This window comes from Acyrthosiphon pisum, chromosome A2 (genome assembly GCF_005508785.2).
Source record: "Acyrthosiphon pisum isolate AL4f chromosome A2, pea_aphid_22Mar2018_4r6ur, whole genome shotgun sequence".
Lineage (NCBI taxonomy): Eukaryota > Metazoa > Arthropoda > Insecta > Hemiptera > Aphididae > Acyrthosiphon > Acyrthosiphon pisum.
In genome coordinates, this window is record NC_042495.1 from 35,943,954 (window position 1) to 35,958,800 (window position 14,847).

Consider the following 14,847-nt stretch of genomic DNA (forward strand, 5'->3'; position numbering starts at 1 on the left):
ATATATATAAATATATATTTTAAATAAAAAAACTCGTTAGTCTGATTATACAGAGTATAATGACCGTAGACCTGCAGTATAAACGCTACACGGATATTATAATATGTTCCAAGAAATATTTAAGCCATCAAACACTGGAGGTGACGAATGACTGGGGAATAAATCTTATAAAAAGTAAAAACACATTACACCGGCGGATACGACATGGACGGTTATATACACCATACAAGAATTGTAAATAATATGTATTGTGTAGAACGTGTGAAGTGAACGTTAAGATACATATTATATTATTATTCCTTCTACTTATCAAGGGGGGGATAAATCCCCCCCCATAATTTTTTTCCAATATTCATAACAATTTATAATAGTTATATTATGTATATTCTATAATGAATTAAATTTTGTTCTATTTTTTTTCTAAAAACAAATAATCAAATTTTGTAAATTTCGACAGAATGTCAGAATATGTTTATACGTGTTTATATGACATGACTATATTATTATCTAGACTCATATTTAGGAACTAGGATATTATTATTAATATTTAGTTGTTTACACAAAATATAATATGGGAATTATTATGCCCCTCGATCATCGAGAATTCTCAATAACAACTAGCTCTACACTTTCCCAGAACATTGGCTCATACGGGCGATAGTGTGATCCGTAGGTATATTTTACATTACGTACCGACATCCCCAGGTCATTAGTTGGTTGAAAACTTGAAATGTCGATTGCTTATTATTTATCATAACTCATAATATTTAGTTATCATTGTGATTAGTGTTGCCAACTTTTATAATTTGTAAAACTGGACGTTTACTGAAAACCTTTTTTTTTTAATCGTAAAATAAATAATATAAATATATTTATTATTTTAGTTTGTTACTATTACTATAATTCTGATAAATGATAATACAATAAGTAATTTACAATAAGTAAATTTAATGTATACTAATTATGTGCTTTGCTTTTTAAAATTGTATTTTTTTTCGCTTTTTGTCGCCTTTACGAGTTGATGACCACTTTTGACTCACGATTCGTGATTCGTCTTTAGTCTTTCGTATTCGTGTTTTCTTCTGTAGGTCCATGTAGTACTATTACTTACTATTATACAGTCGGTGTCTTTTGTAATATTGACTATATTTTTGTCCATTTTACATTTTCACAATTACTATGTCTATAAAAGCAAAATTACTAGCTATTTTGATGCAAGTTGCAAAAATAATTAAAATCACTAATATGATAATATCGTTACAGAAAATCAAGTTTTGGACGTAGCGGTAATATTTTTACTATGGATGTTCATTGTGGGGTTATAACATCCAACAAAGTACTGGACGAATTAGTAAAAAAAACAAAAAAATAGATATACGAATATAATAAAAATATTGTTAATACAGTCTTGATAACTCGAACCTCGATAACTCGAAAACCTCGATAACTCGAATTTTTTTTTGTCCCTAGGAAATTCCTATACACTCAATGCAATATTTGTTGCAATAAGTCAAATATAAAAATAGTTGAACATAGATAACTCGAAGTCATTTCTTACATTTTATCGTTAGAATAACCGGTTTACAATCATAAATGTACAAATGAAATAATTTCATAATTATTATCCTATGTACAACTGTGCTGTAAAATAATCGGCAGTTGCCGTATACTCCTAAATCCGACTCAGACGAAGATGAAGAGAATGAATATCCATTAGTTGTCTCTACAAAAGAAGCGAAAGCATCACTTGATAAATTAAGAGTATTCATTGAAAAACTGAAGGTGCAGATGAAATACTTTTCAAGTAATTGGGGGACATTGAAAACTTTATTTTAAAACAACCCAAACGTAAAACTCTTATTTCAAATTATTTTTCTAAATAATTGTATTATTGTAAGATACTTACATATTTTGTGTTTTAAAATGTAATCTTTTAATAAATTTTTAATTAATAAATAAGGAAATGAGTTTTAAAATTTAATTTTTTAATTTTAATTATAGTTTATAAATATACATATAATACGTATAATACATATAATATAATAGATTATTTTTCATGCGGTTTAAACGTTAAATGTAACAACTGTTTGTTTACAAGATTTTGGTGATCGATTTGTAATCAGCAGGGCTAGGATTTATATGCAACAGCATGTTTTTTTGCTACTTCTGATTATTGATTTTGTCAGTAATGTCCACGAATCACCTCATGATGAGATAAATGTTGGTATTTTTATTTTGCATGTTTTTGCATATTTTGGATTAAATGCATATTATTGCATATATTGAATAAAATTAATATTATTGCATATTTCAATTATAAGGATGTAAAAAATGCATGTTTTATAGTATATTTCGTAAAACTTGGTTTTTTTGTCAAATATAAATTTTATTTCATGTAACACGCACGTAGTTAATGTGAATTATACATTTTATTTCTAAATTATATTATTTTAAGACAAACAGCCTATCATTGATGTATTTTAATGAATAAATATTTTTTTTGTAACTATATTTTAGTGTTTATCTTATAAAAAATTAAATGCATATTTTTGCATATTTTGTTATATAAAATGTATATTTTACAATTTTTTATTGCATATAAATCCTAGCCCTGGTAATCAGTAATCGGTCACTCATCTGTAGTGAAGAAATCGAATCCCACCTCACCTCGCCACCGGATCGTGACCCATAAATCCGTCAACTCGAACGAGAATAAAGAGATATTAGTATGTTACTATATATATTATTATTGGCTGTATCCGATTACTCGTATTACACGTATTACAACGTATGCGTTTTATACTGTATATTATACTTGCCTGTTACTATAATTGAGACCTAGAATTTTACATAAACACCCGAACTATGTACAGAGTTTTAAAAATACACATTAATAGTAAAGTGTTTATCAAATGTCAAGTTGTATAATAATATGAAAATATACAAAAACGTCAATGAATAATAGACAACCGAAATGTAGCTGAATTGTCTATCCAAAGCGCCGTGTAATCTTAATTTTGTAATTAAAAAAATATCGTTAAACTATTATAATAATTTATGATTTACCGGGAAATTTATCCCAATGGAAAAAATAAATAACAGTAAGGTATTAACCGTGCATCGAGTGCAGAGTATACACATTACACATAGACGAAATCTGTCATGTAATTGAACATTTTAATAATAATTATCTGCAATTTAATTAGGCACAAAAGTCTTTGCTGAGTGGGGTTCAAACACGCTTAAAACGTTCCGATTACTTCGATGGATACAGGAGAAGTAATGCTGCTGGCTGGATGCATGATAGTTATGTAGTCTTCGTCTTGTCAATCACTCAATCGACTAGGTATTATCAGCGCTCACCATCCCTGATAGTTTTTATATTATTTAAATTCATTGGTTTATTGTCGTCTCGATTCTCTGCAAGGTCTATACAAATAATTAGTATGTTTTGGCTTACGTTTTTACTTAATTAAAACAACTTCTGTCAACTGCTCTTATATTAATTTATCATAAATAGATTACAGTATTATATATTACAGATTATTATTTAATATTCAGTATAAAATATGACCAGATTTAATGTGAATAGCGAAAATAATACTAAATAAATAAATGAAAGTTGATATAAATTTAAATTTGTGTTTTAATGTATGTTATAGCCATACAATTTGCTGTTCAAAGTTTGTCAAAATTAAAAATTCAAGAAAAAAATTGAAATTTTAGACAAAAAAATTAATTAAATTATTCATCTATACCAGGGCCGCACATAAAACCGCTAAATGTGCAGGCACGAGGAAGTCCTGCTGTCGCTGTGGAACTTGGCAGGTTATCGTGGTTAGTGGTTTGAGAGTAAAGTCACCATAGACTTGTGTAGTGTAAATCTTATTGGATCCTTTTGATTATTGTATAAATTAATATATCTTATTGGACATTTAACTAAATCTTGTATTTGATTTCCATTTTAAAGTTGTACATTAATCATTAAATATAATATTTATAAGTTAATGTTAAAATAAGCATTAAATTAACATTACATTCATTTTTTCAATTGCAGTATAATGTGATATCAAGTCCTAAAAATTGGTTCAAATGATGTTTAGTATAAGGTTTATAAATGTTTATTAAAATACAATTTAATGAGTATTAAACTATAGTTAAATGTTTAAAGTTGTTTTTTTAGTTTTAATTAATGTTCTATTTAAGGTTTATATGTTTATTGGGTACTATGTACCTACCTACCTACCTACCTACATAGTATTAATAACATTAAGTGTGGTCTGAGTAAAGTTCCATTGACACACCATTTTTTTTGTGTTAATTTTTATGTACAAATAAAGTACGACAGTTAAGTGTGTTTTGACTTTTGGATAGAGTAACCTGGAGCGCAATCTTTGATTTTTTGAAATATAATATTTCTTGTGTTTTGGGTGGAGTAACCAATACCTAAAAAATACCTAAAAAATAAAAAAAAATTGGAAACTGAATATGTCCGTAAACAGCTCAAAACAAGTCAACATATTTTGAAAATGTTGCTGTATATAGAAAATGTTAATAAAAACATTAAGTCAAAATGTAATGTATCTACAGTCATTTTTTTTAGAGTTACACAAAAAACCAAAATCGATATTGACGAAAACCAATTTTGCGTAAAAAACTCCCGTTTGACTACCTTTGACCTCCCAAAGCACCAACTAGATTCAGACACACTGATATCAGACACAAAAAAAAAACACACATCGTTGTAAAATAAATACATAGCAAAATGAGCTCCACTCGGACTCTAGAGTGATTAAGTAATATAATATGGCTATTTAAAATCCCAAAAATTAGTTTTTAGTGTTTTTAAACTTCGTACAACACTCATGGCTGCATATTGTGTGATTATATTTCAATAAAATATTATGCTTTATTTGCGACAAAGGTGTTAATTGATTAAAATCTGTAGGAGAACATTTTCCAGGAGAGCAAAAACTAAGTTATATTAAATAAGCGAGATAGATCAGGTATTCAAATGTTAACTTAGTTTATGACACCATTAAAATCTATATAAGTTCTGTACTACAAAATGTATGAGCTTTTTTATATTGTGTAAAACTATTTTAAGTCCTTATATTATACCAACTTAAAAACACCTAACTTAAGTCTAAACTCTTTTTTCACTAGTTTCATGATGTAATTAAATGTGGTAAAAAAGTTATGTCAACTAAAACAGAATTAATATTAATTTCAAATAACATGCATTATACAAATCGGACAGTTACCTATATAAACCAAGGCAAAACCTTCACACATTAGGTGTAGCAGTTATGACACCTTACAATAGGTATTAAATAATGAGAATTTCATTTAACTTGATTTCTACAAATCTTTTTGCAAACAACAATGATGTTATACCGTATAAAAAATAATCGTTTCTGAAAAAATATTCATTTTTTTCGACTTATGTATCGATCAATTATACAGCATTTTAACATTTTATTCATCAGTAACGATTTATTTTTAATATCCTTTCCCAATAGTAAAATATAGGTATCTAATATTTGTATTGTATTCAAATATTTAGCATATTATGTTTTGACTTACCCAAGTACCTATAGTACATAATATACAATCCCTTAAAATGGGCAACCCGAGGGCCGCATATGTGGCCCTTATTGTAATTTTATGTGGTCCACGAGTAAAATACTGTTAAAAAACAAATACTGATAATGTTGACAAAACAAAATTGCTCCCCCCCCCAACTAGCATTAAGGCCTACGCAGACATATATTTTTTCTCAATAAAATTAATATAATATTATATCCGATATTTCATAAATAGGTATTAAATAGAATGCATGCAGCATGCATTATGCATAACAATATAATTGCAATTCAAAACGAAAATGTTTAAGACTAAACAATTTACAATTTATTAGTCATCGTGAATATTATACTATTATATTATTAAGTATTAGGCATACGCAGGAGAAAAAAAAAATACATAACTAAAAATAAAAGAGAAATGAGTGAAACGAAAAGATTTTATAGACAAAAAATATAATTAAACTTAGGACGACTGTTGATTGACAACGTGACGTCTGCTTATACAAGATACAAAATTAGCTAAAATCAACAAAATTAACAATAGGTACAAAAAATTCCGCGCAGTGTACCGGTGTTGAAGTATTATAAGATCGAACCGTTCAACAAACGTGATTATTTACACATACAAACATTAAAAACAGAATAGTTTTAAACAAAAATATACACATTGTGTAAGCTATTTATATGTTATACAATACAATTTAAAACGATATTTTCATGAGTTTTTTGAATATTGCTATGTGTATATTTATCAATTTGTTTTTTCTATCAACATAAACTATTTTAATAAATCGACTTAATTGCAAATATTGCAAATATCATTTAATTACTATACTATTGTAATCGCGTTTTAATTTTAAAGAGATTTAAAATACAAATTTAAAAAAAAAATAGGAATCGGGTTTAAATTGCCTTACAGGCAATAATTTGTGTACAAATAATGTTATATACATATTATTATAATGAATATAAGGAACATACAAAAAATTATTTAGACTACCCAACTAGAAAATTAAACGCTATGTACATATTGTTATAGTATTTGTAATTACAACGATTTTTATAATATTTAAGTTTGAGGCTTAAACCTATATCGAAACGATTTCACACGTGTATTTGTATGTTACATCATATTATAATAATATCATATTGGGAAGCCCTTAAGTAGGTATATAGGTAGTTGTAATAATACAACTTGACTTTTCTCATATCCTTCGGGCTTCGACCATAAATGTTATATTTTATTTTATCACGAATGGTCACCGGTCAGCTATACCTATTTAATTATAGCGTGGTGCGTTTCGCAAGGGAGTTGTCCCCGTCGACAATGCTGCTTGGTGGTGGGCGGGCGGGTGGACGAGCGCGAGATGAAAGAATTCGTGACGTTTACCACATGTTAACTACCTACTACAATCGTATTGTACCTACTGATGTTAAATATAATTTATAATACCTATACAAACACACATAAACGCGCCGCATACTTGACCGGAAGACAAGTATCAAAACGATATAACGGTTGTTTATTTGTTTGTTGCTCTTCCCTCGATCACCCGCCGCCGCCGCACATGGGGACGATCACTGGCGACCATAATAATATTATTTCTGAAAATCGACTACCGACAACAATAATCGTACCCGCAACAGTATAATAATAGAAACACCATATGTAATACATAGGTGTGCATGTCGTGTCATGTATTATATTATATTGTATAGGTATTATAGCTGTGTATAGGTAAGTTTATCATAACGCACATCCCTCACGAGCAACCATTATAATAATATACAGAGCAAATAATATCGGCCGTACTACAATTCGGAATGTGGCATTGTGGCACTTTTGAGTTATCTTCGTCACAATAATAATAATATAATACTATATTGTCACCGCGATCCACTGCATTATTATACAACAATGTATGATCTTACAATATCATTTATCTATATTATTATAGTTGTGATAAAACGAATACGTTCCTATCTGGACGAATGGCCGTGGCCTCCACCGCGGCACCACGCAACGTTCGTATAAGTACAAATCATATTCATATGATGTTATAGCCAGTATAGGTATAGGCAGGTAGGTTTTATTTTTTGGCCTACTATCCGTATAGCTTATTGTTATTGTACAATAACAATATCAATACTGCATCAGTACGCGCCGCAGAAATATTATTAACGACGTGCAACACAAATTTTCAAACGTACCTACCGAGATGTTATAGACGAAAGTATTACAAAAATATATGATAAATGTACGCGGCGACGTGTTGCAGTGCAGATAAACGGCTTATAATATATAGAAAGCCGTAATTTTGTTCGCGAGTAATTTGGTTTTTCTTCATCTTATACGTCGTATTTGTATTTCACGTCCGATTTTCAGAAAGATCTGTTATGTAGAAGACCTGACACGGTTTTCGATATTTTATATATTATTGCTTTATGTACATGGAATTATTATTTATACTGCTACGAATCGTCACTAAATTATTAGTATATGGCTGTACGTGCGCTATAGTTCCCAGAACAACTCTGCGCGTTGCAGGACGACTTCCGTCTACAGACGCGCTTCCGGCCGTCCGCCTGTCGTCAGCCAAAGATGATAATATTATTATATAATCGACAGACTGCACCGGTAATCGATACCTATGTCTATGCGTACTGTGTAGTATGCATTTATAAGAACGACGCACTTCACCGTATAACGAGCCAAGCTACATAGGCAGAAATTCGAGAGAGAAAAATCTTTTTTTTATGTGGACGACACTGATATGGTGCAGTGCAACGTAAATTATGCAGGTAAACGTGGTGGGTTGTGGGTTGTGGGTTGCGTGCGGCGCAGTTTTCGTCCGTATAGAAGAGAACGCCGAAAAGTCGTCGGAACGAGGTGGATCGTCCGGGGTGATCAGTACCACGTGTAGAACGGCGGATGCGTCTGTCGGGGCTGGTAGTAAGCAGCCGAAGTGGGACTCATCTGGCCTCCCATGCAAGCTGTCGGTATGAGAGCGGGTTGAGGGCTTATCCGGGTCGGGTTCATGGGTGGCATCTGATGGTGTCCGCCGACGCCGCCACCGCCGCCGATGCCGAGGCCGTGGTGGTTGGCCAGGGCCGACCAGCTGGACGGGCTCTGCATCGACACCAGTTCAGACGACGACACAGTGATCAGGCTGTCACCACCGTTCGCTCCTGTCAAAAACACATACAAATCCAACTATAAGTACAGGTAATAGGTATATAGATATTATACATTTAGATCAGAAAGATTATTGGTGCAGCATATAGGTACCCTATAATATATAAGCATATTCAGCTATAATTCCGTTGGATATGGTATAGGTAAATTATTATACTAACCAGCTGATTAATAATTTAATAATGAACAAATCAAATCAATCTTTGATTTTTGATAGAAAAACAACTTTTCGAACTGTACCCATACGATAGTATAATAGCTATATAGGTATCACGAAAAACTCGCATCATATATAACATTTGAGCCAAAGTAAAATGTCTTATATCAGAACATTCGACAGAACAAAATCTAAAACCATGCTTCACAGAAGTTATATGTTTTAAGATTTTTTAGTGAATTCTAAATCCTACTCTGAAAACTTAAAAGTAGGTACCTACACAGAATCAATATATAGGTATATTAGATTTTAAAATTTTATGAAAATACATTACAAGTATACACTGTACATGGTATTGCATAAAAATGTCTATGCTTTTCTGTATGTATTATTTCTAACCCACTCGATAAAGTGCTAGCACGAAAAAAACACACATAAATATAAAACGAAGTAAAATCCACAAAAACAAACATATTAATTATGAATTATGATCATTAAATAATACTCCACGGCCTTGTCTGCGTGGAGATGTACTTGCGTACATGACTCATGGAATAAAATCGTGCTGTGACGACTACTACTGGTACAGTGCGGTACGCCCGGCGCCCCGCCCTCATATATGCATAAATAATTATTCAGTTTAAAATTATTGTACTTGGAGAAAGCGTTCAAAAGTGTCATAATATATAGAACCAAAAATATCAAATTATTTTTATTAGGTTTTATAAGTACCTATGCAAGTTTAATAGTAATACAATAATTACCTATATTATGTTTCGTTTAACGGTTAAAATGTTTGACTAATAAAGTATATTATATTAATACAAATAAATACAATGGTGCATCGAACGAATAGAAAGACGCATATTATGCTGCAGTAAAATTTGCATCTGACTTGTTAAAAAAGGTCAAAAGTTCCTATTAGGTATACGTTACCACATGAAAACTCTTTTTTAATAAAATGGCCGGTCGCGATAGTGAGTTTACCTCAAAGTACCTACAGCAGCCTTAGCTCCCAGTCATATATTATAATATGTATACGCACACATGCGCATGCGTTGAAAGTCGGATATGCGCTGCAGTCCGCGAAGGGTCACGGCCAGGAATTATTTAATGAATATGGATATTTTGACTTACCGTTGGATTGTCCCATGAGTGTGATGTTAGCCGACACTGGAGACAGCTGATGGTGCGTGATCATCGTGGGAGCTGAGTTGGCGGCCGCCGAACCGATCTGATAGGACTGCGACGCGGCCGACAGTAAGTTCGGCGACGAGGCCTGGTGATGGCCGCCGCCCGGGCCGATGTGTAACTGTGAGAGCTGGCCGCTTCCGTTCAACTGTCCCATCTGCTATACGACAAAAAAAAATATTATAATTAATACGTTATATTATAATTGTTGACCGAATACGACATATAGGTACAGGGGGTGTAACAGGAAGACCTGACAAAAAAAAAATTATAATACTTAAACTAATGACGAAATTTGTGAAAATTATATGATTAATAAGAAGTTTTCAAAGAAAATATTTTTAAAAAAGTTATTACCATCTTAATTAATTTACTCAAAAACATATATATTGATATCTTAAACAATAAACTATACTTGACTTGGAGATAAATGTTTTAACCATTAAAATTGTTTTTATAATCAGATTTCCAAATTGACAATATTGAATTTTTCCATAATACTTTAAATCAAATTTTAGATTTTTATTTTCATTGGCGACCGTATATCATAATATAATAATGATAATACAAAAAAAAATAATAGAATGCGACGGCGAGACCGGATCTATACACAACGATAATGCATTACCTAAAGTAATATACTAATAACTTATAAGTTATAATATTATGTATACCGCGGGCGGCGGGCGTCCGTTACCGCAGTAGGTACGATAGTATATTATATATATATATACGGTTATAAATAACTCAGCTACCCCGACAGTAAACAGTGTCACCGCGCGGCCGAGACCCTTTTTACGACGTCCTCACAGCCTGCCCCGTCGGGCGTCATGAAAATATATTATTATATACACATATTATAGTATGTATATAATACGAGTACATAATATTGTAAGCATGACGGCGGCGGCAATACGTTTTCCAGAAAGAAACCTTACCACGTGCGCGTCCCGTTGTACATAATAATATAAAGTCCTATCGATCATCGCGATAAAATTGTCACATTTTATTATTATTATTATAGGTGCCATAAGCTATAGAGTACCTATAGACCTATAAAAGCGAAACAGCGGTGACGTTGGCAATGTATTATAATGTAATAGGTATAGCAACAAATTACACGGAGATATATCATATTATAGTAATATTATGTAGGTATACACCTATATAGCCTATAATATATATATTATATTATAGGAATCGTTCAATCGTTGAAGGGTTTCGAAACCGAAATATATGTCGATGATCATGATGATGATGATGTCGATACAATTTCTAAGATAACTAATTTATATAAAAAGGTTTATAATACTTTATAAATTATACTCTCTAACGGCACCTAAAAATTTCGTAGGATGTACAGTGACAGGGTTCAATTCATATTTATACGACTCGTATAATATGTAGGTACATATATTTTTTATACCTCCCTTTTTTAGGAATTCTTAATGAATTCTAAATGATCACGATGATAGTGAGGAGGCGATGATATAGATATGTAGGGGGTGGTGTATGGTAGGAATTATGTTATTATATTACGACGTATTGGCGAAAACTTACTTGAGAAGTGAGCAGTGACGACGTGGACGTGTAGAGCGGCGTAGTCGGGTACGTTCCGCCAGCGATTCCTATGTACGACGTGGCCGTTGCCGCTTCGGTGCTGATGTTGCTATGAGGCCTGTTATCGTGGTCGATTAATGACGTGGCACCCAGACCGCTGTACATCATGCTGTTTTGCTGATGTTCGTCCTTGATCATCTGCTGTTGCTGTTGCTGTTGTTGTTGTTGTTGCTGCTGTTGCTGTTGCTGCTGCTGATGATGATGATCGTCCGGTTCTGTGTATACGTTTAAAATAATAATTTATTAGATATCACTACAACTTATGGACTGGCCGTACACAAATAAGTATATTATAATCGTATGTCATACAAGTCCAAATTGACTAACTACCTATGTAATATTATAGTAGGTCATTGTAAAATGAATTGGTTTTTTAACTCGTTAAATGTGTTTAAATTAAGGGATGTAAGAAAGAAAATATCTTTTGAATGATTTCGGACAATTTCTCAGAACTTAAGATAAAACAGACATCACATTTGATTTATGAAATAAACAAAAATATATTTTAAAATAGGTAGTGTATATATTATAGTTTACACGATCCCTCGTGGCTCGTACCTTTGTATCCGTCCGGCGTCGTGTTGTACGGTTCGTGCAACTGTTGCGGCGACATTATGTAAGCGGGCGTAGATGATGAGTTCGGGCCCGACGACTGTTGCTGTTGGTTCTGTTGCTGCTGAGCGGACGGTGAGTACCCGAGAGCCAATCCCATGCCGTAGCCACCGGAACCTGGAGTGGAACTTCCGGTGTTGCTAGACATTTGTTTTCTAAGTCTCGCGCGCCGATTGCTGAACCACACCTGCAGAAAAACGCACCGTCAATGATATGGGCTTGCATATAGGTATAGGTATATAATAAATAACATAAGTATTTTAGGAATGACCAACGGTGGTTCAAAAAATGTATAGCAATTTAAAATTGTAATTTCTGATGTGTATAAAAACTTTGGCTAGTATATCGGTGTATCGCACGGGAAACAAAACACAATAATTTGTATCGAGTATCGACCATACAGATGAAAATTTACGGCTTGGACATTATAGTAACATATTATTATAATTGAACACAAACAATTATAAAAATAATAACTATAAATATGCATGCAAAAATTAAATTAAAATACCCAATAAATTTATAAATTATAATGAAAAAAAGATAAGTATTAAACTGTTTATCAAAATACGAATTAAATATTATGCACATACACATTTGTGAAAATAAAGATTATTTTATTACCTATATCAGAAATTGACAAATTACGTATTATGAAATATCGTTTTAAAATTCCCTATTGAATGAAATGGATTTATGGCATTGTCTGATACAAATTGGGAGCATCTGGCATTTATATATACAAATTAATAATATGTAAGTTTACGTTATCGGCCATTTCTAAAATTCCAAATTAGAATAATGACATAAATATCTATTACTCTACTATGACTACCTCGAAAAGATTTGTTTAAAGTTATAAAATAAAATATGTAAAGTAACAGTTGGACAGTTATGTAGTTTGTACATACAATTTCAAAGAATATAGTTGCAATAAATATTTATAAAATATAAAATCATTTTTTTTCAATACTTTAAATTAAATATTAACATACTACTTACAAAACTATTTTTATCTTAATATTAGTTTAAACTTTTGAAGTTATCTTTAATTTAAATTTGAAATATTACTTCATATATTATTTTGCATTGCCCGCCATCATTGGGCACTCTATAAATCTTCGAGAATTTTATAAAATTCGTATATCATTACCTGTATCCTGGCTTCGGTCAGTTTGGTGCGCTGGGCTAACTCTTCTCTGGTGTAAATATCTGGGTACTGGGTGCGCTCAAAAGCCTTTTCTAGCTCGTCCAACTGCAGCGCAGTAAACGTGGTCCTGCTGCGACGCTGTTTGCGTTTTAATGGTATACCCGGTTCCGAATCGCAGTCTGAACCGTCTGAAGTTTTGCCTGTGCAACAAAATATAATGTAAAGTACAAAGATGACAATTTGCCAATTTCAAAAAATAAAAAAAAAGCATTTTTATCAGTGCGCACGCGTAATCTTATATTTTCAACGCCGCAGAGAGTGAATTTTATGTCACTCAACATTTTTATCACAAATAAGCTGCAATACTAATATAGAAAATCGAGTTATTAAATTTAAAGTTTTTACGTTATTTTTCAACATCATTCCTATTATTTGAAACACTAAAAAAAATAGTGCAATTCACCACATTTCTTTAGTAATTTCGCCATTTGGGCATTAATTTATGTAATAAGTACATAATAATAGATTAAATAAATTACCAAATTGTTGATTTTGAAATTACGAAATATTATTCTAGTAATCGTACTTATTCATTATCGTGATAAGCGATATAAATTTATTAAAATGTAAATCTAAAATTACTATTTATACCCATATAATTTATTATGAATTGTTAGAATACAATACAATATTGAATATAAATCTATAACAGATTATCACATTTTTTTTAATTTACCCAAATATAGTAGTGAACTAAAATGTTTTTACTTTGTTTTAACAATTTAGAGTTAAATTTTTAATTTATAGGTGCACCAATTATAAATTATTATATAAAAATACTTATATCAGCTATATCGATAGTCTGTTATCAAAGATTTATAATCATCGTGATGAGTCGATGATATTACTGATATTATAATGGTTTCAATATTCGAAACGAACGTCCAAACTTCAAACGCCGAAAAAAATATACGTATATAATAATTACTAGGGTTTAAACTCAAATTAAAAATTGTACTAATTATGTACTGCTAAAAATATACACTAATTTATTCTAAACTAATTTATTATTTTGATTTTTATATTTTTTTATTATGAAAATTATACAGCATTTATTATAAATTGTATAAAATAGTAATATAATTTTCTATAATATACTTCCAGAGTTCCATCAACAATCAATTTGTGATAGAAATAAATAGGCACGTATATAACACTATAACTATTATAAAATAATCACGGACTTCGATGTAGCCATGTAGGTATAAAGCAGTGATGGGTCCTTAACTTTGTTTATATCTAATTTACATTCTATATTTCTATAATAGGTAAT

At 31.2% G+C, this 14,847-nt stretch overlaps 1 protein-coding gene across 1 annotated transcript; it reads right to left on the reverse strand.

Annotated features, from left to right (window-relative positions):
• Window positions 1-6,024: 6,024 nt before the first annotated feature.
• LOC100574183 (segmentation protein paired) lies at window positions 6,025-13,745 on the reverse strand (the record flags this gene model as incomplete). The annotated part of the gene is made up of 5 exons (XM_029490151.1): window positions 6,025-8,777; window positions 10,079-10,292; window positions 11,693-11,967; window positions 12,311-12,551; window positions 13,518-13,745. Coding segments are annotated over 5 exons (1,239 nt in total), but the record flags the coding sequence as incomplete, so codon positions are not given.
• Window positions 13,746-14,847: the final 1,102 nt, after the last annotated feature.